Source organism: Lactuca saligna, chromosome 2 (genome assembly GCF_052625555.1).
Source record: "Lactuca saligna cultivar CGN05327 chromosome 2, ASM5262555v1, whole genome shotgun sequence".
Lineage (NCBI taxonomy): Eukaryota > Viridiplantae > Streptophyta > Magnoliopsida > Asterales > Asteraceae > Lactuca > Lactuca saligna.
In genome coordinates, this window is record NC_136418.1 from 13,896,883 (window position 1) to 13,922,752 (window position 25,870).

Here is a 25,870-nt window from a genome sequence, read left to right on the forward strand (position 1 = left end):
CATCACAAAAAGGCCACAATGGAGAGAAGTCAACCAGAACTACAAAAACATGCATACAGAATTATTGGCTAGAATTATGTTATAACCATCTACAAATTAATGTTGTAAAGTACGACATATTGGATATCATATGAATGAGTCCCAGATTTATCAAGCTTTCGTGTTGATCGTCCGCTTTCCTAATGGTAGTTCAAAATGTATCCTTTTTTTCTTATTAATAGCAATTGTGACATTGCAAGGTATTGTATTTACCTAAATGCCAAATGAGAAATCTCATAATTTTACAATCTGATGATGAAACGTAGGCACATCATAATACACTCTAATGCGAAATCATGGATAGAGTTATTTACAAATGTATCAAGACTACTATTTTACCAGCCTTATTTTTTACAAAATAGTTTGCAACTATAAGATTAAGAGGCTTATAATGAAAAGCATACAATATTGACAAACAAGAACCAGTTTAGGTAAGAGATCATACTGTAATACTCAATGAGCATAAGGGTTGTTTGATATGCTTCTTACTAGGTCTGGTAAAAGGTTGGATCGGATATCATATTTAGAAGTCTATGACTCGATACTCCCTCTAAAATGCTTCTTACTCGATTAGATTGATCACACCTTAACTCAATCATCGACTATCAAATAGCCTCTTAGCAAATAACATAGGAAATAATCAAATTTAAGATAATAACATCAGATTGTAGAAAAAAGACTGCAAACCCCATCTATATCTGAAGGAATTACCAAGGATTAGTCATAGGATAAGAGTAATCTCACACTTTGTTTTTCGAAGATTTAAGCATGTTGTATCATGAACTAACTAATTAGTAAATATCACCGGTCAACCTAATTGGAAGTTTTTTTCATAATTATTTATTTATTATTTATTTATTTATCATTGGAGGCTTGCAGCAAACAGATTGAGTCAAATGTCAAAGGAGCACACATTAACCTGAGATTCAATTATTTTCGTGTCATGCAAAGAGTTGCAACAAACAGAACCATTTTTTATCCGAGTGATTGTAGTTGTAGAAAATATAAAACAAATTGAAATTTTAAATTGATTGGTCCTATTATATATACTATCAATTCCTAAAAGCTTATCTAAGTTAACTTTTTTCTCTTTCATCTTTTGACAAGGATGTTGTATTGTATTTCTGATTTTGTGCACTGAACTTTTTTCCCTTCCATATTTTCACATAGAAGTTCACGAACCACCATAAGGGTTTCCATTCTTATCTGTTTTAATTGTTGTGTTACTGCCTTCATCTTTGGAGATTCTTCTGTTCCATTTTTTCCCGACTTTCGACCGTTCTCTTCCACCATCTTCTAAATTGACTCTGCTTCCACCTCACATACCCTCCCCTTCCCCCCCCCCCCCCCCCCCTCCCTGCGCGCATACTGTTGTTCCTCTAAACCCGTCTCATACTCGAATTCCTCTTAACTTGGAGTAGACGGGATATCCGAGAAACGATCATCCCCTACTGTGCTCGCCTCCGCTTTCTCCCCGACCACCATCGAATCTATTCTATTCCTATTCCTTAATCTCCACCAGAATTCTACCCCCGTTCGAAATTCCAACGAAAACAGATGAATTCCTCAACCAAGGTTAGCTTTCTGCTGCTATGTGTTGCTATATGGTGCTCAAAAGGAGGAGTGGACAGAGACTATGCAGAGAAAACTATCATCTTGCTTGCCTTGCCACCTGCTTCTCTCTTCCCCTGACTTAAAATCATTTGGGTTCCATTCATTTTGGACAAGACATTAAGAAGGTATGAACTTTGAAATTCAATAATCTTTTTTTTTATTATGGCATCGAATGCTTCATTAGTACCCATTTATGTTTACTTAATTTAGAGGAGATGATGTCGTCTGTTCCAGGTACCTGCCTGAGTGGTCTCCATGCTACACCAAGAAAACACTTCAGTTATACCCATCCACCAACTGCTCGATAAAATGCCCGAACCAGATTGTTAAATTTTTATTCAAATATATGAGTCTAGGTAATCTTAATTTTGTGCTCAGTTAGTGTTAAATGTTACTTTCTTAATCCCGTTTTGTGATGGAATAGTGGTCAAAGTATGATGATTCATTTGGCTGACTTTATTTCAGGATTGAAGAACTTTGATTCCTTGTGCCTACAACAATACAGAGACTATTTTACCAATTCTATTCTCTGCAATTCTTGGCTATGTATTAAGTAAACCCTAAAACAACGAGTGAACTTCATATATTAGAAGATTCGAAGAGGATAGCTCACTGATGGCAAGAATGAAGGAGCTATTGTAGTCGACAGTCAAGGACAGTTCGCGTGATGGTAAAGACAGACTACGGACGAGAGGGAGATGGGGCCACCGATTAATGTGAACATTGTACCTTTTGTGCGGTTGGGGTTTATTAATTATATATTTTTGAAATAAATTTTTTAATAATCTTTTATATGAGTTTTATTTTTTGAAGTTCTGTCAAACTAGGGACTATGTTGGTAAATTAATATGTAGATACTATTTCTGTTATTTTGCGGACTATTTCTATGATTTTGTTAAACAAGTGCGTTCATTTTTGTAATTTTGCAACTGGATATGCATAATTTTTGTCCATTAATGAAACTTTTGATAGGTCCATGCTGGAACATTTCTTTTTATATTAAGAAAACTGCACATTAAACATGTGTTGAACATTGAATTTGAATCTAAAAGTTGACATAATACATTAGTTTACATACAAGTTTCCCTTTCAGTTTCACCTCATATTTCTAAATCATTCATTCTTAGAAATAAACATTTCTTTAAAAAGAATGGCAAGTTTTCAATAAAAACTACATACATGGTTTATGAAATAATTGAAGAGAATAAATTTTGTGGTCCTAACTGTCGGAAGAATGGCAATTAAGTTAGCTCTTAATCCTGTGTTTCATGAAAAAACAACACATTTTGACATTGATTCGCATTTTGTTAGAGAAAAAGTTTCTAATGGAATTTTAAATTTGGTTAAAATAAGTTCTTATGAACAAAATGTTGATATTCTTACTAAATCTTTAAATATAAAACAACATGGTTTTTTGTCTAAAAATGGGTCTTATTGATGTTTTTAAGAAAGAAAAATAAATATTTCGATTGAGGGGGATGTTGAAAATATTATATATAATAACAATCTCATATTTATTGGTTTAAATGAAAATTATTGTTGGTAAATGGTCTCTTATGTTCAAAGTTTATTCTTTTGGTTGTTAAGTGAAAAGTGTAGGGAAAACACGCTGGTCATCAACTTGGGTCAGTTCTCTTTGGGTTGATACCATATCCGGTTAACTGATGTATACAGAGAGAGAGAGAGAGAGAAAGAGAGAGAGAGAGAGAGAGAGAGAGAGAGAGAAGGATCGCTCAGTTCTCATCTCTTCAGATCAAAGTTAGGGTTAGTCGATTAGGGTTTCTTTCAATTTTCTTTCACTTCTTGATCAAGTTTGTTCATTTGTAATCTTTGAGAGTGTTTTTTACTCTTTTTTGTTTGAGTGTTGGTTTCAGGTGTGTTATCAGTTTGATTGATTAGATTAGGCTAAGGCCTTGTTTGGTAGCCTCTTAATTGGAAAATTAAGAGGCAATCACTTAATTTTTAAGATCCAGACTGTTTGGTAACATCTTAATTTATAGCTCTTAATTTTTAAAATGTCTCTTAAATTTTCAGATCTTGAGATGTATCTGAATTAGAAAAAAGAATGCGCGTTCCTTTTTTGCCCTGGTAGCCCCTTTCCCTCTTCTCGTTCTTTCACAACCGCCGACCCCTCCTTCCCCTACATCTCCAATCGCACGATTACAACTCTCCGACATCATCCGTTTGCCTCCGTTAGATCTGCAACGCCGCCTCCATCGTCGGATTCTACGCCGCCTTCGACTGCATCGCTTATGCCGCCTTCGCCTCCGGGTCGTGCTGCTTCGCCCTCGACATCTTCTTCAGGTAAAGTTTTAGCTTTCTCTTGCTATGTAATTCGAGTTTAATGATTGAAAATTGAGTTTCAGAGTTGTTTCCCCTAAAATTCGAGTATTAGAGCATCGTTCTAATAACCACAACTTTAGGTCCTGACTGAAGTTGATTTATGTATCTATATATTTGTCTGTGTGATGTTTGTATCTCTTTATCATCTCCATTGATTTTTCACTTTTCATCATTTCACAATTCTTGCCAAGATGTTTTCAAAGATAGTAAAATCAACATGGATTTTTTTCTCCTTTTTGGTCTCTGTGTCATTTATTCCTTTTTTTGTATGGCTAATCACAGAAATAAAACAACCCCTTTAGAAGTAGGTTATTATTACTTATATTTAACCCTTATAAAAATGAATCCAAAACAAATGGTATATGCAAGAACATAGTCCAATAGTACTGTTGAAAACCTAGCGAATATAGCAATGCACTTGGAAATTTTTAACAAGACGTTTATGGCAGTGAAAGTGCAAAGTAAAGGTTCTCGTATTCAAATAAGAGATTTTTCAAAGTATAAGAAGAAAAAGAAGAATGCTATAATAAACAAATAATGTTGTATATACAAATAAATATGGTGAGAAATGGTAAACTTTAGAACCATAACATGAAAATGGAAGAAAATTACACAAATCACCCTTATGTTGTTTGTTTGTGTGCAACCGCACACTTGTAACACCATACATACAGGCAAATTTTATATAAACAAGGTCTCATTTCCTTGACTTGTTTATTACTCTCATTTTCCTATTACAACATTTTACTTGCTCTCAACACTTACCCAATTATAGCAATGTCATTTCATTTTCACCAATAGAAGTAAATTCCTAATAAGATTTTTTTTTTTTTTAAGTATGATGTCATAGTTGGTGATGGATTTGATATGCAATTTCTATATATATGTTTAAAGTGTTTATTTGTTTCCTTGTTGAATTTGGATTTGTAGGTTGAAATGTTTGAAAGAAAAAATTGAGGGGCTATCGTGTTTGATGTAATGATGGACAAGGAGTACAAATCGATCATCAATTGTTCGGTTGCAAGTTTGTTGTCATTTATATCTCAACATTCAATGTCAAATATTTTGTTTTTTAACTTTGAAATCTTTGGGATGTAAAAAATGATGTTATTTTTGTAAATATATGTCAAAAAGATATTATAAATCATTGAAGATAAATTTTAATTTATATTAATTTCGATTTTATATGGTGTTATATATATTTTTAATTATTCAGCAAAAAATAATACAAAAGGGTAAAATGGTCATTTTGATAATTCAGCATAGCAATTCAGAGGTTCCAACCAAACAACATTTTAAAAGTTCAGATCTTAAAAATTCAGACCCTCTTAGAAATTCAGATCTCTTAAAAATTCAGATCTTAAAAATTCAGATCCTGCCAAACAGCCCCTAAGAGTGTTAAGTTGTGAGAGTAGATTAGGGTTTGTGTAGTGAGTTTTCAGTTGTAAGTTCGTGAAAACCTTCTGTTTCTTAATCCTCTAATGATATAAGAAATGAAGTTGTTGGGAAATTTATCTTGTTTGATTTCAACATGTATCATTAACTAATTAGTAAATATTAGCGGTCAACCTAATTGGAAACTAATTATTTATTATCATTATTATTATTTTTATCATTGAACGCTTGTAGGAAACAGATTGAATCAAATGTCAAAAAAGCACACATCAACGTGAGATTCAATTATTGCAGTACTTTTTATCTGAGTGCTTGTAGTTGTAGAAAATATAAAACAAATTGAAATTTTAAATTGCTTGGTCTTGATTTGAAGAGGGCGTCATATGAATTTTGGAAGTCAAGTATATTCTGTATACCTACATTAACAGGGGAATACAAAGAAAAAATATATACAAAGGAAGTAAACTAGAGATCCTATCTTTTAGGCTTAGAAAAGGAAACACAACAATAAAAGGACTAAAGTTACGTGAATAAGATAAGGAAATGATCAATAATTGGAACAATCCAAAACTCCCCCTCAAGTTGGAGCAGGAAGGTTGCAAATGCCCAACTTGTCAAGTAGACATTGGAGTTGTTTAGCTCCCAAAGCTTGTGTAAACAAATCCGCAACTACAGACTTAGTGTTGATGTGTAAAGGTTTCACTTCTTTTGACTCGACGCATTCACAGACAAAATAGCAATCCCTTTCAACGTACTTGGTGCACTCGTGAAATACCGGGTTACTAGCAATGTGTTTCACAACTATGTTGTCACATAATAGTTGAGTAGGATCACTTTCTTCTAGACCTAACTCTTTTAGAAGCCATCGAAGCCAAATGACTTCACTAACCTTAGTTGCCATTGCTCAATATTCAGCTTTTGTGGAAGACCGAGACACAACAAACTTCCTTTTCGATTTCCATGATATCAAGGCGCCCCCAAGAAGTAATAAGTATCGGGTCCTCGAGCTTCTTGTATCTGGACACCCAAGCCAATTTAAATCGGTATAGGCAATTAAATTTTCTTCACCCTCCTTTGGAAGAAGTATCCCATGTGCTGGTGTAGCTTTCAAGTATCCCAACACTCTTATAGCAGCATTCATGTGCATTTCACGAGGATCTGCCACAAACTGGCTTAAAACACTAACCAAGTAGGTAATGTCGGGCCTGGTTGCTTGTAAGTATAACAATATTCCTACTAGTCTTCTATATTTATTTGCATCCGCTCGCTTATCTTCATCATTCTTCCGGAGTTTAGCATTTTGCTCCATGGGAAAAGTGCTAGGCCGACATCCATCATTCTGTTATCCTCCAGGATATCAAGAATATACTTCCTTTGATTGAGCACTATTCCGTCTTGAGTACGAGTCACTTAGATACCTAAGAAGTATTTCAAGGGGCCTAGATCCTTAATGCTAAAATTCTCATTCAAGAATGTTTTTGTTACTTTGATCCTTTTCACATCGTTTCCCACAATTATGACATCGTCTACATATATGAGTGTCGCCTCAAATGAGTTTTTTGTTTTAAAGATGAATAATTAGTGGTCCGCTTGAGACTGTCTGAAACCGATCATATGTAATGATGAAGTAAAATTTTGATACCAATTCCTTGAAGCTTGGTTGAGACCGTAAAGGGATTTTCTGAGACGACATACTTTTTTCCTTTCCTTTCTCGAAACCTTTTGGGATTTTCATATAGACCTCTTCGTGTAGATCTCCGTGTAAGAAGACATTGTTTACGTCAAGTTGATTGATAATCCAATTTCTTTTGACCGCCACTGCTAAAAGGGTTCAAACGGTGACGAGTTTGGCTACCGGGGCGAACGTGTCATGAAAGTCAATGCATTCCATTTGGGTGAAACCCTTTGCTACTAGTCTTGCATTGTATCTTTCAATCTCACCATTTGGTTTGTATTTTATTTTATATATCCATTTTGAATCAATCGGGCGCTTCCCTTTTGACAATTCTTCAAGGGTCCATGTACCATTTTGTTCAAGGGATCGTATCTCCTTCTTCATGGCTTCTCTCCAATTCACATTTTGTACAGCTTGGTTGAGACTATTTGGCTCATTATTGGTGCTAATTCCAGCTAGGAATGCTCTGTCAGAATGAGTGCAATTTTTGTAAGAAATAAAATTAGCTATAGAATGTACCGTAGAGGAGTCTTGATTGGTGACGGGTGTTGCTTGGTCTATGGATGATGGCAAGTTGACAATGAAGTCATCGAGGTAGGCCGGCCACGACCTATTTCCTTCTTTCTCTAGTGAGTGACATATTTTCAATATTAACTTCCACCGAATCTTCTTCATGTGTGTGTGAATTATTTGACTCCATGTGCATACCATTCGAATTTACATTCACACTGTTAACGTTGTTGTGCATGGGGAAATCACCTTCATGCATATTTTGAGGAACATTAACTTCTTCATGGTCCACTGGTCCACTTTGGTCATCTTCTTTATTAGTGATAGTTTGTTCATCGGTAAAGGTTTTATGATGCCATGTGGGTGCTTCAAATATATCGCCTTCTTCACTTTCAATTTGTATTTTTTCTTTATCATGGGGAAAATTATTCTCAACAAATTTTACATCTCTTGACACCACCATTTTCTTGTTCTTTATATCAAAAATCTTATATCCCTTTGTGCGACATGGGTAACCCAAGAAAATTCCCGGTCTCCCCCTTTCCTCGAACTTATCTCCTCTCGTTTCTGTGTTGCGATAGTATGCAAGACAACGAAAAATTTCATGTGGCCATAACTTGGTTTTTGGTTGTAAACAATTTTGTATGGGGTTTTGTTGTCAATTGTCTTGGAAGGGAGACGATTTATGATGTAAGCTGCTGTTAAGATGCACTCACACCAAAAGGTAGAAGGTAACTTGGCTTCAAATCGTAGAGCTCGTGCTGTCTCGAATAGATGTTGATGTTTTCGCTCAACAACCCCATTTTGTTGAGGGGTATGAGGACAAGTGGTTTCGAGAAGAATTGCTCATTCTGTGTAGAAGTTCACCATGTGATTCGAGGTGAAATCCCCCCATTATCACACCGGACGCTTTTTACACTTTTATTATATTGAGTTTTGATCATTTTACAAAAACCAATCAAGCAATCACTTGCATAAGATTTATGTCATAAAAGAAAAACCCATACTGACCGACTAAAATCATCAACAACCGTAAGAAAATAATTAGCATGCGTAATTGAAGATGTTCGATATTTTCCCCATATATCGCAATGTAAAAGTTCAAAACACTCTGTTGATTTGATAGAACTAGTAGAAAAGGGAAATCTAGTAAACTTTGCCCTTGCACAAGAGTCACAAACCATATTGTTCGAGCTTAAAGAAAAAAAAATCAAAATGTGAAAGTTTGCTATGTGAGGCATGTCGCAAGCGTTTGTGCCATACTTCACCTGTTGTTGCTAAGGCTTCTCTTTTATTTTCTTTGACTTTCATCCGATATAGACCTCGTTGGCAACTACCCGTCCCAATCAATCTCCTCGAACTCAAGTCTTGCATGACAAAAAAATCTAGAAAGAATGTTATGGCGCATTTAAGTCCTTTTTTTTAACCAGATAACACATAATAGGTTACACGTGAAGTCCAGAACATATAAAACATCTCGGATTTCACTCACGTTAGGTAAAGTACAAGCTCCTTTTCCTTTTACAGGAATAGAGTCGCCATTTGGTATGGTCACAGGTAATTCATGTCATGATTCAACATTGTTGTGAAAAGAGTCGATAATGTGGGTTATATGCTCGGTACAACCTAAGTCTACAAACCAATTGTTACCTTCATCAAATATACCTGCCATGTTGGTTATCGGTTGAGCAACATCAATATTCTGAGATTTTTTTGCTGTGAAAAGATTGACAAATTCCCTATTCTGTTCGCTGCTTAGTCCGGATATAGTAATCTTTTCATCACCATGCTTATCATTCATTAAGTCTCGTTCTATTTCAACAAAAGCTGCTTTCGCTTTTCCTTTTTCTGGTTCCCTTTGCTGGGCCACCATTCCGGGTACCCGATCCGCTTGAAACAACTGTCGCGAGTGTTTCCATCTTTCCCGCAAAAATCACAATGTTCAACTTTATCGTTTCCTCCTCTTTTTCCATTTCTTGGACCCATTTTTCTCTGTGACCGCACATCAACATCATGCTTTATGTGAGCTTGAAATGTAGCCGTTTCACTATTGGTCCTTTTTCCAGTTGAGAATGCTCTTTGCTGCTCATCTTCTGCCACAAGATGGTATGCCTCGCCTAAAGTAGGAATAGGCTTCATTGCTAATATTTGGGTTCTGATCATGGAGAACTCATTGTCGAGTCCAAGTAAGAACTCATATAATCTCTCCTTGTCTCTTAGTTCAGTGAGTCTTTTACTGATCCCACATTTGCAACCTGCATAAGAACATTTAGGTATATTAAAAACTGAACTTATCTCGTCCCAAAGTGCCCTTAGCTTGGTGTAATATGTAGAGACAAAAGCCCCATCTTGCTTAGTTGTTGTGAGAAGTTGGTTTAGTTCATACGCCCTAGGTGCGCTTTCCTTCTCGAAATGATCACAAAGGTTGTTCCAAATTTCTTCGACAGTGCTAGCGTATTTGACACTAGATCTGATCTCCCTTTCCATGGCTGTAGTCAGCCACCCTTTAATCATGGCATCGCATCAAAGCCACCCCATGTGATTATCGTGTGTCTTCTCTGGTTTCTGAAGGGTTCTGTCAACGAACCCTATTTTATTTTTCGCAAATAGAAAATTCTCCGTTTCTTGAACCCAATCAAGATTAATGTTTCATTCACATGCATTTGCCTCGGATTGAGGGGTGAACATAGTAAGGAGAGCCATGGTCGGATGTTTCTTTGTTAGTCTTGTTTGATGAGCCGCTGCCATTGTCGTCTTCCCCAACCATGTTGAATGGAGATTGTGATTTTAGGGTTTTGTTCAAGCCGTTACCCGCTCTGATACCATACGAATTTTGAAAGTCAAGTATATTTTGTATACCTACACTAATAGGGGAATAAAAAGAAAAAATATATACAGAGGAAGGAAACTAGAGATCCTGTCTTTTACGCTTAGAAAAAGAAACACAATAATAAAAGGACTAAAGTTACGTGAATAAGATAAGGAAAGGATCAATAATTGGAACAATCCAAAACGTCAAGGCCTCCTATTAATAAATACTAAAGAACGAAAGCAATCCAATTAAGTAAATCCTAAAACGTGTGAACTTCAATATGATCTTCCAATTAAATTCCGGAAATAAACAACTCGGGGCATGGGTTGAAAGAAATTAGAAGATTCGAAGAGGATTTCTTATTGATGGCGAGAATGAATTAAGAAGCACGAAAACTCCATTTTGGGCGACGTTCCCGTATCTGGAACGGCCAAGAAACAGATACGCCATGGAAACGCTGTGGAAACGTTTCCGTGACGTATCAGCTATCCAAGAAACGTTTCTGTGAAGTTTCTGCAAAGTTTCCATTTTTTTTAAACAGCTGTTTGCCATAAATCCAAAATTCGAAACTTTTATTGGACGGATACTTATGAAATCAATTAAATGATCATTACAGAGTTTAAGAGATAAAACGAAAAAAAAAAGAAGACTATAAATTAGTTGAGGAAGAAGCCTTAGTTACAGAGTCTCTCGAAGAACGCTTTGTTGGTATATATAAGTTGTCCAAATACCGGCGACGCAAAATGCGAGCTCCAAAGCACGGAGGAGACCGACGTTGTGTGACTCCATCGGTGCCGGAATCTTGGTATCAAGTGTAAATCGTTGATTCTTCAGAATCAGAGATTGGACAAAACGCTTCCGAAATAATGGTGCGGTAGTAGAAAGGAGTCTTCAAGTAGCATGTTATATATATATATATATATATATATATATATATATATATATATATATATATATATATATATATATTCTAGAATCCACGTTAGCTTTTCGTACGTGGAGGCTTTTGATTGGATACGTGACTAAATGCTATCATCCTATTGGTTAATGGATACAGTTAAGACAATATAAATTGTTCAAATAATTTGCAGTAACACCCTTGTGGTTTTACAGATTCCATAAATATAATCCCTAAACTTTAAATGTTTAGATTATCAATCTGTTCTTAATTATTATTAAGAATTTTCAATTTTGTAACCATGATTTTTTTATAATATATATGTTTTTTTATAATTTTATATCGCTGTATCTCTGCCGGATCCGTATCTTGAAATTTTGAGTTTTGTCGTTTCCCGTTTCCTGTTGCCGTATCCGTTTCCGTGCAACTTAGGGAGTTAAAAGGCTTCGATTGTAGTCGACAGTCAAAGACATTTGGGGTGATGCTAAACACAGACTAGGGACGAGAGGGAGTTGTGGCGACCGATTTCTGTTATACTAATTATATATATTTGAAATAAATTTTGTAATAATACCTTATATGAGGTTTATTTTTCCAATTTCTGTCAAACTAGGGACCATGTTGGTAAATTAATATGTAGATACTATTTCTGTTATTTCATCGGACTATTTCTATGATTTTGGTAAACAAGTGTGACCATTTTTGTAATTTTGCAATTGGATATGCATAATTTTTGTCCTTTAATGAAACGTTTGATAGGTAAACACTAAACTTATGGTTTTGGTGTCGCCATGTTGAACCTGCTAAGTAGAACATTTCTTTTTATATTAAGATAACTGCACATTAAACATGTGTTGAACATTGAATTTGAATCTAAAAGATATAACAAAACAAGTACCTATTGACTTCAGGTCTCCTTTTCTACATTGACTCTAAACTTCTACAGTCTCAATATTCATAAAATGAAGTTATGAGTTGTTCTTACTTGCCACATTATCAAACAATGTGGAACACCTCCTAAAAAATTAGCATTCCAGTGCACACATTAACCATTCTGATGATGCTTTCTTTCATGTTTGCATCCTGGTGTCCTGATATTCAACAATGTCATAATGGTCAGAATTATTTCACTTGCAACAACGGAAGTGTAGTTGAGATAAACATAAATTCCAGAAATAAACAGTGTCTGAATTTCATATATGATCTACTCGTTAAATTCCAGAATTATTTTTGTAATTTTTGTGATATACGTGGACCATGTCAGTAAACTCAATAGCATGTAGATAACATTTCCGTAATTTTGGTCTAACACGATGACAAATTTTTTTTATTTGGATGTTAGACGAGACCATTTATGTGATTTTGTTAAACAAATGGGACCATTTCTATAATTTTGTTTAAACAAATCAAAAGTTTGGACGAATTTTCATGATTTCGTGAAACAAAAAGACAATTTCTATGAATTTTCTATTAGGAAATGATCTTTTTAAACATTGAAAAATAGACGCCATTTTTGTAAATTTGTATAGGCAAGGTCAATTTTTTGTAATTTTATGAAACATAAAGACCAATTCGGCAATAATTTAAGTAGGGACCATTTGCCTAAATTGCCATGTTTCAGGGAAGATTTTCATAAATAGACATGTTTTCAAGGACCATTTACATAAATTGACACGTTTTCTTAAATCTGTCAGGAAATTCTACGGGAAATCAAAATTTATAAGAAGAGATAAAACGGAGATGGAAATTTGGTAGGAAATTCTTAAATAGATTCGATGTGAATTGTGAAGAGACATGAGAAAAAAATTAATGTTTATATGTTATGATGTTTATGAGTTTATATACAAGTTTCACTTTCAATTTCAGAGTCGTATTTCTAAACACTCACTCTTTGAAACATTTCTTTAAAAAGATTTGGAGAATATGCAATAAAAACTACATACATGATTTATGAAACTGAAGAGAATAATTACTGGGGTCCTAAGTGTCAAAAGAAACACAAACCATACAAGGGGTTAGAAAAAATAGAACAACACAAGTATTGACTTCAGGTCTCCTCTTCTAAATTATATAGTCTCGATATGCATAAAAGGAGGTAATCAATTGCGCTTACTCATCACATCATCAAACAATGAGCAGCAAATCCTCCAACATTTGCATTCCCGTGCACATGTTAACCATGTTGATGATGCTTTCTTTCATGTTAGCATCCCCGTGTCCTACTGATCATGTTCAACGATATCATAATGCTTGGACTAATTTTGCTTGCAACAATGGACGTGTAGTTGAGATAGACATCCGTTTTTGTGATGATAGTGGCCTGATAAAGGTAATCATTTCCTCATTTCCGAGTGTTGAGAGGCTTTATGTTTCAGATAGTAATCTTACAGGAAACATCCTACAACAGATTGGCTTGCTGCAAAATCTGACATATATTTCTGTCTCATGGAATTATAACACAGGAGGTACCTTTCCTGTATACATTACCAATCTCACCCGATTAGAACACCTTGACCTTTCAGATAACAATCTCAGCGGAAACGTCCCATCTCGGTTGTGGAGTCTCAAGAATTTGAAGTTTTTGGATCTTAGCTACAATTGGTTGACCGGTCCAATCCTTCAATCTTTTGCTTCCATGTTCAATCTCACCCGATTAGAATACCTTAACCTTTCCAGTAACAGTTTAAATGGTACCCTTCCATCTCAATTGTGGAGTCTCAAGAATTTAGAGATTCTGGATCTTAACCAAAATCAATTGACCGGTCCAATACTAACATCTTTTCGTTCCAAGGTCGATCTCACCAGATTAGTACACATCAACTTTTCCCGTAACAATTTTAGTGGTACCCTACCATCTCAGTTGGGGAGTCTCAAAAATTTAGAATTTCTGGATCTTAGCAAAAACAGGTTAACCAGTCCAATCCCTCCATCTTTCGGTTCCATGATCAATCTCAAATTCCTAGACTTGAACACAAATCAACTAAGAGGACCAATTCCACAGGAACTTTGTAATCTGCAAAAGCTAGAAACATTGAACCTGGGTGACAATCTTCTTCAAGGTCCAATTCCCTCAGCTTTGGGTTGTTTAAGCCAACTGATACTTTTGAACCTTGGTATGAATAACATCAGTGGCCCCATTCCTCGACTTATAGATTATCTGAACTTAAAACATCTCGACCTTAATCATAACCATCTTTCTGGTGTGATTCATCTTGATTTTACAACCTTGTCGACACTCTCTCACCTTGATTTTTCATCAAACCGTTTGTCTGGGAATGTATCCTTTCAGTTTCAGTTTCCTTGTATATTACAGTATCTAGACCTCTCTGATAATTTCCTGACAGGTTACAACGGATTAAATAACTGCTACCATTTAAAGTATCTGGTCCTTAGTGATAATATGTTTGTTGGAGAAGCAGTTAATTGTACGAATTTCTTAGGGTTGGAATACTATAGCCTAAAAGGTTCTGAGCATTGTTGGGGATATTGTACGGAAATTGGCTTTATATGCAACACCTCCAAAGAACACAAATCCATCCTCCTTTTGGAGATTCTTCTTCCGATGATTGTTGGATTTTGTTTCTTCGTGATTGGTTATGTGCTTTACCGTCATAAAAAGGCTACCACACAGAAAAGTCAACCAGAAATACAAAAACATGGAGATGTTTGCTCGGTATTGAATTATGATGGGACACTTGCATTCGAAGACTTCATCAAGGCAACAGAAGACTTCGACCTCAAATATTGCATTGGAACCGGTGGTTATGGAAGTGTTTATGAAGCAAAACTGCCAAACGGTAAAACATTTGCTTTGAAGAAACTCCATCGGTTTGAAGCCAAGCAACCAGCATTTGACAAGAGTTTCAAGAACGAGATCCAAGTCCTAACCAACCTAAGGCACAAAAACATTGTGAAACTCTATGGTTTTTGTTTGCATAACAATTGCAACTTCCTTGTATATGAATACATGGAAAAAGGAAGCCTATTTTGCGCATTAAGTAACACTGAATTCGCTGTCATATTGGATTGGAAGACAAGGGTAAACATTATCAAACAGGTGGCGCATGCTTTGTCGTACATGCATCATGACTGCAGCCCACCCATCATTCATCGAGACATATCAAGCAACAACATTCTCTTGAACAAAGAAATGGAAGGATTTGTGGCTGACTTTGGAGCAGCTAGATTGCTCGACCCTGATTCCTCCAACCAAACCGTTGTCGTAGGAACTTTGGGATACATTGCTCCAGGTATGTATGTGTAGATTCTAATGATTCCTTTAGCTTTTTTAGTAGATGAAATTACACTAAACAATCCTTTGGTATAAACATGTAGAACTTGCATACAACATCATTGTGAACGAAAAATGTGATGTGTATAGCTTTGGAGTTCTTGCACTTGAAACAATTGGAGGGAAGCATCCCGGAGACCTTCTGTCATCCATCAACTATTCTAACGGGAAAGGTGCAACGTTGGAAAGCATATTTGACAAGCGACTCCCTTATCCAACTGATGATAGACGGATTGAAATGCAAATTCTCTGTGTTTACGATGTTGCACTAGCATGCATTCGCATGGACCCAAAGTCTCGTCCAACAATGAGAAACATATCTCATGAATTATCCAAGTGATATTGCACCATTTGTACCTTATGACCATATCTTTGTTCGTGTGCCTTCCGGTTGAAATTTCTTTCAAGTTTGTTTTTATATGAAATCTGTTTATGTGATCTTATTGTTTTTTATTCAAAACTAGTTCTTGTATACATAATACATCAACATGATGTGCATTCTTGTGCAATTGATATGAGATACAAAACTTGGTGTAAACCTAATTGAAAACTAAAAAAAATATCATTGCAGGCTTGCAGCAAACAGATTGAATCAAAACAGCACACATCAATTTCAGATTCAATTATTGTCCTGTTCCTGTCACTACAGCAAAGAGTTGCAATAAACAGAACCAGTTTTTGTCCGAGTGCTTGTAGAAAATATAAAACAAATTGAAATTCAAATTGCTTGGTAAGTAAACCCTAAAACAGTGACTGAAATTCATATATGATCTGCCAATTAATTTCCCGAAATAAACGACTCGGGGACAGGGTTGAAAGAAATTAGAAGATTCGCAGAGGAGAATAGCTTACTGCTGAATATGGAGGATTCAATTTCTCATAGAGGGTGTTTTGGTGGTTGTCGAAGGTGGTGCTCTTGTGTTCTTAGATACCAAACAGGAGAAACAAAGAGAAATGAAAGTGGATGTGAACTGCTTCCAAAAGTTTTGCTATTTTACACCAAAGAGTAATAGGACTGGATGTGGATTGAGTAATTTTCCTTTGTTCGTCATCTTTATTTCTAAAATTTCTACTAGATTAGAATCTGAAACTTGTAAATTGATTTCCCCCCTCAAAATTAAAATCAAAACCCATATTCAAATCTGAATCACCCAACTTGATTTTCACCCTCTCCCTCGTAACTGACATGGGGAGTTAATAAGTAGCAGGTTTCAATGATTCAATCGATAGGTGAGGTAATCATATTTGGTTATGCAATAAATTTTGCGATTGAACTCTGAATCGACGACCCCTCGTCATCATTGATTTCATCTCCTTATCACTCATACACATGTAAGTCAAAGCATAAAACAAAAGGTAACAATTTCACCCCACTTTCTTTCTTTGATTTGCTCTGCTTTTGTTTAGGTCTCCGATGAAAATCTATAGACATTTGGTTGGGGAGTTTTCTAGCGAGGGAAGAAGATGTCGTGTAAAGAGGGTGGGTAAGATGTCGTTCAAAAAGGAGTAGTGCCATCCAAAAGTCATCGTCTTCGGTGGTTGTTCCGACAGCAAAGAACGGGATAATTTTGTGAAACAACAGGACAAAATCTGTAAGTTTTTTATTAGAAAAGGACCATTTTTGTAACTTTGAAAAATAGAGATCATTTTTGTAAATTTGGCCTAGTCAGAGTCCCATTGTTGTAATTAAATTACCTCCTACCTTTTATTCCTACAATTATTCCTACCCACTAAAATTATAACAAATCACCATTCAATTTAATTGTATTTGATATATTCCTAATATAGTCTTAATGATTTAGTTTAAAAAATATGGAAAGATGACACTTGTCATAATTTTATTGGGTAGGAACATTTGTAGGCATAAAAAATAGGAATCAATTTAATTTCTCTTTACATAAATACGCATGTTTTTCTAAATCTGTCCTAAAATTGTATATATTTATATAATTTACAGGAAATCAAGATTTGTAAGAAGAGATATAAGGGAGATGGAAATTTGAGAGGGAATTCTTAAACAGATTCGATTTGAAGAGATGTAAAAAGTTATACGTAAAAAATTAATGTTTATATGTTATGATTTTATGTAAATTTATATATTATGATTTTTATGCAAGTTTATATAGAAGCTTCCCTTACAATTTCACTGTCATATTTCTAAATCATTCATGCTTAGAAACATTTCTTTAAAAAAAAGAATGCCAGAGTTTGCGATAAAAACTCAGACATGGTTTATGAAATAACTGAAGAGAATAAATATTGTGGTCCAAACTGTTGGAAGAAACACAACCCATATGAGGGGTTAGAAAAAATATAACAAAAAAAGTACCTATTGACTTCAGGTCTCCTCTTCTAAATTGAGTCTATCATATTACCATCTTGATATGCATAAAATGAGTTTATCATTTGTCCTTACTCGTCATATCATCAAACAATGTGGAACACCTACTCCAAAATTAGCATTCCCATGCACACGTTAACCATGCTGATGATGCTTTCTTTCATGTTAGCATCCCGATGTCCTACTGATATTCAACAATGTCATAATGGTGAGAATTATTATATCACTTGCAACAACGAAAGTGTAGTTGAGATATACATCTATAGATGTAATGAAAGTGACATGATAAAGGTAGTCATTTCCTCATTTCCAAGTGTTGAGAGGCTTTATGTTTCAGATAGTAATCTTACAGGAAACATCCTACACCAGATTGGCTTGCTGAAAAATCTGACCTATGTTTCTCTCACATGGAATTATAACACAGGAGGAACCTTGCCTGTATCCTTTACCAAACTCACCCGATTAGAACACCTTGACCTTTCAGATAACAATCTCAGCGGAAACCTCCCATCTCAGTTGTGGAGTCTCAAGAACTTGACGTTCTTGGATCTTAGCCACAATCAGTTGACCGGTCCAATCCCTGAATTTTTTTGCTTCCATGGTCAGTCTAGCCCAATTAGAGCACCTTGACCTTTCCGGTAACAGTTTCATTGGTACCCTGTCATCTTTTGGTTCCATGATCAATCTCAAATTCCTAGACTTGAGCATAAATCAACTAAGAGGGCCAATTCCACAGGAACTTTGTAATCTACAAAAGCTAGAAACATTGAACCTTAGTATGGATAACATGAGTGGCTCCATTCCTCCACATATAGAATATCTGAAGAACATAAAACAACTCGACCTTAATCATAATCAGCTTTCTGGTGTGATTCATCTTGAATTTAGAAACTTGTCTAGTCTCTCTTACCTTGATTTTTCATCAAACCGTTTGTCCGGGAATGTATCCTTTGAGTCTAGCTACCTGTAGATTACAGTATCTAGACCTCTCTGATAATTTCCTGACTGGTTACAATGGATTAAATAACTGCTACTATTTATCATATCTGGACCTTAGTGATAATATTTTTGTTGGTGAGACAGTTAACTGTTCGAATTTCTTATGGTTGGAGTACTATAGTCTAAACGTGTCTAGGCTTTATTTGGGATATTGTACAGAAACTAACTTTCTACGCAAGCCCTCCAAAGCACACAAACATATCCTCCTTTTGGTGATTCTTCTTCCGATAATTGTTGGATTTTGTTTCTTAGTGATTGGTTATGTGCTTTACCCTAATAAAAAGGCTACCACAGAGAAAAGTCAACTTGAAATACAAAAACATGGAGATGTGTGCTCGGTATTGAGTTACGATGGGACACTTGCATTCGAAGACAGAGGACTTTGACCTCAAATATTGCATTGGAACCGGTGGTTATGGAAGTGTTTATGAACCAAAACTGCCAAACGGTAAAACATTTGCTTTGAAGAAACTCCATCGGTTTGAAGCCAAGCAACCAGCATTTGACAAGAGTTTCAAGAACGAGATCCAAGTCTTAACCAACCTAAGGCACAAAAACATTGTGAATAATTGTCATCATTATATACATAAAAATTGTAAGATACGCATTGGATGATGTATATTTCTCTAGAAATCAATATATTAACACCCTAAATGGTCAATTATTTAGTTTTCCTTCAAAAATTTACTGATTCAGGTAGAATTGTCATCAATTTATACATAAACATTGTAAGATACACATGGGATGATCTACATTTCTATGAAAACCAATATATTAACAACCTAAACCTAAGTGGTAAATTATTCAGATTTTCTTAAAAAAACTGAGTCTTTCGGTGTCCGATTCAGGTACAATCATCATCAAACTATACACACACATTGTAAGATACACATTGGATTATCTATATTTCTATGAAAATCAGTACATTAACACCCTAAATGGTCAATTATTCGGTTTTCTTTAAAAAACTAAGTCTTTCCGTGCGTGGTTCGAGTACAATTGTGATTAATATATACACAAACATTGTAAGATATGAATTGGATGGTCTATATTTCTCTGAAAATCATATATCAACACCCTAAATGATAAATTATGGATAAATGGAACCAGAGAAAATACCCACACCGTCCGTTATTTTTAGAATATGTGTATATGTGGTAAGTGACAGATGAAAAGATCCACATATTCACATTCTCTCGTAAGTCGGCTTAGAGTGGATAACTTATTTTCATTATGAATGTTGTTTAGACAACTGCGATGTATAAACAACAATATACCTATGGATTTTCCCCACTTCCTCAGTTGGTTATTAGTTGGAGACTAATTGGGTGATTAAAGTAGATTATTCAAAATGTTCGGTTAGTTGAGGTTGACGACGTACAAATCGATTTCGTAACAAGGTGAACGTTCATCATCCTAATGAACCCCCATAGATGTGGAATATATCATCAACCTGGTGAAACTGTTCAAATTCTCGATTAAGATTTAATACAAAGTGAGCTGTGTAATTTTTTTGTCTTGTAATTTGTGTTTAAGTTATTCAGTAATTTGGTTTTTAAGTTTTCTTATAGTTTTATGTTTAATTAATCTTGTAATTTTGTGATATTGTAATATATTCGATTTGTGTTTAAGTTCTTTTGGATTTGTTGGTATGTTTTTTCAAATGGTATAATTTGCTATGAAAAAAGAATCAATTATATTTTTAATAAATAAATTTATGTCATATACAATAAAGAACAAAAAGTAGGGTTTTTAATGTAAAATATGTAAATAAAATGACATAATACTTGAAATAGTTGATATATAAAATAAAATTTGAATAAGACAATATGTTGTTGATTTAATATAAAAGATGTAAAATGAATATAATAGAATACTTGAAAGGGTTAATATATAAAATAAGGCTTATTATTTTTACACTCCATTATGTAAACACTCCGGTCTATTTAGGCTATTTTGACTTCCTTTTTACTGGAATGTTTGACTAATTTTTGTTGGCTTTTTGACTATATTCCAGAACTATTTACAAGAAAATTACCCACTTTCCCATGCTTAATTTTTTATTTTCCAAAGTTAAAACACAAAAAACATTAACTAATTAAATTTACATTGACTATAAGTTTGTTTACTTAATCACTAAACTTAATAGAAGTTTAACTTAATGGAAGTTTAATACAGTATACAAGCTGCCAGAAAAGAAAACATGTTAGCCGGAAAATAGTCGACGGAGTCGTTGTTCGCCGGAAAACGGTAAGTTCTTTCTTTCCAACTTTGTATCTTCATTTATATGTTGTTCGTCGGGGTCGTTCGCCAGAGGCTGCCATCCGAGTTGGTTGTGGCAGTTCTCCGACGGAAAAAAAACGGAGGTAAGTTGGTGGTGGCAGTGCTCCGTAGAGAGAGAGACAGAACGGGCCGCATTTTGCGGCGGCGACATGGTGGCCAGCGGCGGCGACATGGTGGCCAACAAGATCGAAAATCCGGAGAGACGGCGAGTTGGTTGCTGCAATGCTCCGTCGAGATAGAGACAGGAACGTGCCATATATTGTGGTGGCAACATGGTGGCCAATGAGGTCTACAATCCGGCGAGATAGATATGGAAGAGGGATACGTTATGTTAGATGGTGTGGAAACTGATTTAGGGAGAACTAGGGTTTTTTATAAATATATTAGACAATTCTTTAAGCCTTCTAAGGATGGGCCCAGTGGCAACATGGACCAAGGTGTCCATTTTCTAAATCTTAATTAACGAAAATCAGGTGGTGCTATAAAATAATTGTTTTGGTTATGCTATTTGAAGTTCTCATGATTACTTTACATTTACTTAACACAAACTTATAAAATAATATATATTTTAAATAAAATTTAGGTTATTAATTAATATTTTTATTTTGTTTTTTTATTTTTCTAGGAAAAAAATGGAAAATATTTCGGAATTTTCAATGGACCAAGTATATCTCTAATCTTATTATTTACTTATTTGTAATTAATTGATGTATTTTATTGGTTTTTTAACATGGTTTTTTTCAATTGTTAGGTCTTTAGATCTCGTGGGGATTTAATGATGTGGGTGCAAAATGTGGCATGTTCACAAGGTTACGTTATCGTCACTAAACGATCAAAGGCAATAACTAGGGACTTCATTTCTAAAATAGTACTTGGTTGTAATCGTGGTGGTGTAGCCAGGAATAAAGATGCGCAAACAAAAAAAATTAATTGTCCATTCAAATTGATAGGAAATTATTTGAAAGCACACGATGGTTGGAAGTTAAGGGTCGTACGTGACGAACACAATCACGAACCAGCAATGTACATGGAGGGTCATCCTTTTGCAATGCGTTTGTCGGATAAAGAAGCTCGTTTGGTGCAAGATTTGACAGAGTTGGATGTGAAACCGCGAAATATTTTGCCAACACTAAAAGCGCAAAATCAAAATAATGTGGCGTCATTGAGAACTATATATAATTTTGTCCAGAAGTTGGGGAGATCTCGGCGAGAAGGTAGAACCCCGATGCAGAATGTTATGCACATTTTGCAAACTAAAGGGTACAACTTACAGTATCGTGCAAACACGATTACTAACGAGTTAGAAGATCTATTTTTTTATTCATCCAACATCATTAAAAATGTGGCAAGCATTTCCATATGTGGTGTTGATGGATGCTACATATAAAACAAACAAGTATAATCTTCATTTTCTAGAAATTGTTGGTGTCACTTCTACAAACAAGACGTTTTCCATAGCCTTTGCATTCATGCATAATGAAAAAACAAGCAACTATATATGGGCATTGACTTGTTTGAAATTGACGATTAACGATTCATTTTGTCCTCGTGTTATCGTCACTGATAGAGATTTGACATTGATGAAAGCATACGGAGATGTCTTTCCACAAAGTAATCATTTACTTTGTAGGTGACATATATTCAACGATATAACAAAGCATTGCAGACAACGAATCAAACCACAAAAGACTTGGAATTCTTTTCATCTAAAGTGGATGAAGTTAGTCGAATTTCCAACACTAAATGCATATATGCAAAATTATGCAGACCTTCAAACATTATTGTTCGAACATGCAGGTATTATTCTTATATTTGTTGAAGTCTTAATTTCTTTAATAATTATTATTAATTCATTCAAACTAATTTGTTTTTTTTCACCTTTTAGATGTTTTTGATTATCTTTATACTGTTTGGTTGGGGAAGTATGCTGAAGATTTGTATCGTTGTGGACTGACAAACATGTCAGTTTTGGAAATTCAACAACAAACAGAGTCGAGAGCCAACACGCCAATCTGAAAAAACACCTAGAATCTGCTAAATGTGATTTGGACAAATTCATACGTGTTATTGAAAAAGTTGTACAATCACAAGAAACCGCTATCAAAGAAACTTTCCCACGCTGCATAATCACTTATATGCCAAGGTTTAAGGATCAGATATTCGAAGTACTGCGAAAACGTGTTTCAGTGCATGCTATGGATAAAATATTGGAAGAGCTTCATCGGTCAAAAAGATTTGTACCAACTCCTGAGAATTGTGGATGTCAATTGCGGACATGTTTTGGATTACCATGTGCTCACGAACTTGTGATGTATGTCGGTACAGGTATGTTTAATCTATTGGATTAAATTGACATTTTTATACTTATAACCACTTTATGATATTTTATCTGTTTGACTATAGGTTCACCTATTCCATTAGATTCGGTTGATGCTTTTTGGAGAAAGCTTGATTTGACGCCTTCTATATCTGTGGAATATGGTGATCTTAATGTTGATCATCGTATGCAAAGGTTTAAAGAGATATACAACAATCAACCAGATCATATCAAATATAATTATTTAAGGATAATGGAGGAGATAACTGATCCATCAACAAATTTGATCAATGAACCTTCGGTTAAGAAAAATAACCGTGGACGCCCAAAAATAAAGCGTGACCAACATCAAAGTCAAGCTCATCACAGATACAGTTGTTCAGACTTAAACCAGGAGCTACCATGGTATAGTTCATCCTTTATGGACTTGAACGATGATCCGGCCAGACATAGTTCATTCGTCATGGGTTCGTACGAGGAACCAATAGGCCAATGTTCATACAACATAAACTTAAACGAGGAACCAATAGGTCAATGTTCATACAACATAGACTTAAATGAGGAACCAATAGGGCGGTGTTCATACCAGACAGACATGAACGAGGATCCGATAGGCCAATGTTCATACAAGATTGACTTAAACGAGGAACCACCATTGGGACATAATTCATTGTTGGATGAAATTCCATCTATATTTCATCCATACATCACACATATACAAAATGTATTGGGTGATGGAAATTGTGGTTTTCGATCAGTAGCCGTTTGTCTTGGATATGGTGAAGATCAGTGGCTTTACATTCGTCAACAATTGTTAGACGACTTATTTTGTTCATATGACGACTATATAGAGTTTTCGTTGGATGTGATGAAGTAGTTACTTCATTGTCTTTCTTTACGAAGAATGAGTCAACACCAACACAACATTTGATGCTTATGCCTGAGACAGGCATCTTGATAGCCAACAGGTTTGGTGTGATCGTTCAGTTTTTGACCACTGAAGGCCCCGTAACTTTTTTTCCTCTTTGGAGAGGTCCTAGAGAGTTTCAAAATAATCGGGTCCTTACATTTGCACTTGTGTACACCAATCATTATGTGATGGTACAATTGGAAGGAGAGTACCCAATGCCTTCCATTACGACATTGTGGATCCGCAACAAAGCCCCGTCAGCAACCGAATGGCAAACTATGTATAAGTCACGGCTAGAATTTTATAAGCATCTGAAACCTACTGAAAGATCTTTTATGACTATAAATGGTTAGTTGTTGCTTGTTTTTGTATCAAATTTTTGCTATGTAATATTTGAAATTTAAAAGAAAAAAAAGATTGGTGAGGATTTGTTTAGAATATTTTTTTGAAATTTATATCGTTATTATCTTATTTATCTTATAAACGTATGAATAAATGGTCCAATTTTTTTCAAAAAAATAGTTGTATTAACATATGTAAATCACAATAATAAGTTAAAGACTAAAACATGTTACTGTAAAAAAATACGACGTACATAGAAAAAGAAAAATCATATTTGTTACTATTTATTTATAAACTATTATTTAAATAATAATAAGATTAATAGAAATCGTTAATCGTAAGAAATAGTTAATAATTGAAAAATAAAGTTAATAAAATTAATTGGTCTGTGATTGGAACCATATCTCATTTACGTCAAAGTACGAACACATATTGCTTCGATATTCCAATTTCAAACCATATATATATATATATATATATATATATATATATATATATATATATATATATATATATATATATATATATATATAATTCAATAACTTGATCAAGTTACCATGAATTTTAAAAGTTTATGCCGATAATTGAAAAATAAATAAAGTTAATAAAATGATTATATAATAATAAGATAATAAATAGTAAAAGTTAGTAAAATATTAGGTAACATAATAACCTATATAGATTAGAGTGTATTATACTATATTAGAATTAGAATGGAGTTCTACGTCAACACCCATAAAATAAACCATTAAACGACAAGTGGTCGTTGCTTTTTTGTGTGGGGTCATCCAAAAAAGTAAGAACAACTGATTTTACAAATGAATTTAGAATCAATCCACTTTTGCAAATAATTTCTAAAAACAACTCATTTAAAAATAAAAATAATAATTATACAAAACTGTATTGACTTCAGGTCTCCTCTTCTACATCGACTCTAAATACTCTAGAAGAAACACAACCCATACGAGGGGTTAGAAAAAATATATCAAAACAAGTACCTATTGACTTCGGGTCTCCTCCTCTACATTGACTCTAAAATTCTATAGTCTCCATATGCAAAATGAAGTTATTAGTTGTCCTTACAAGTCACACCATCAAACA

The 25,870-nt window shown here is 34.6% G+C and overlaps 2 protein-coding genes and 1 long non-coding RNA gene across 3 annotated transcripts; 2 read left to right on the forward strand and 1 right to left on the reverse strand.

Moving 5' to 3' along the window:
• The first annotated feature begins 1,402 nt into the window (after positions 1-1,402).
• LOC145030722 (uncharacterized) lies at positions 1,403-2,574 on the forward strand. The gene is made up of 3 exons (XR_013676689.1): positions 1,403-1,778; positions 1,888-2,009; positions 2,119-2,574. It is a non-coding gene; the product is annotated as an uncharacterized LOC145030722 (long non-coding RNA).
• A 6,814-nt stretch (positions 2,575-9,388) lies between these two features.
• Positions 9,389-10,063, reverse strand: LOC145029530 (uncharacterized). The gene has a single exon (XM_078978040.1). The coding sequence runs from the start codon at positions 10,061-10,063 to the stop codon at positions 9,389-9,391; it is 675 nt and encodes a 224-aa protein (XP_078834166.1).
• Positions 10,064-13,247: 3,184 nt separating this feature from the next.
• Positions 13,248-16,160, forward strand: LOC145030721 (uncharacterized). Its single transcript, XM_078979122.1, has 2 exons — positions 13,248-15,536; positions 15,622-16,160. The coding sequence occupies exons 1-2, from the start codon at positions 13,418-13,420 to the stop codon at positions 15,915-15,917; spliced, it is 2,415 nt and encodes an 804-aa protein (XP_078835248.1). The 5' UTR covers positions 13,248-13,417; the 3' UTR covers positions 15,918-16,160.
• Positions 16,161-25,870: the final 9,710 nt, after the last annotated feature.

Excerpts from the sequence above, each read along its gene's own strand:
- LOC145029530 (XM_078978040.1), bottom strand. The coding sequence starts at position 10,063 with ATGGAAAGGGAGATCAGATCTAGTGTCAAATACGCTAGCACTGTCGAA.
- LOC145030721 (XM_078979122.1), top strand. The coding sequence starts at position 13,418 with ATGAGCAGCAAATCCTCCAACATTTGCATTCCCGTGCACATGTTAACC. Across the intron at positions 15,537-15,621 it reads TTTGGGATACATTGCTCCAG|AACTTGCATACAACATCATT; the intron begins GTATGTATGTGT and ends ATAAACATGTAG.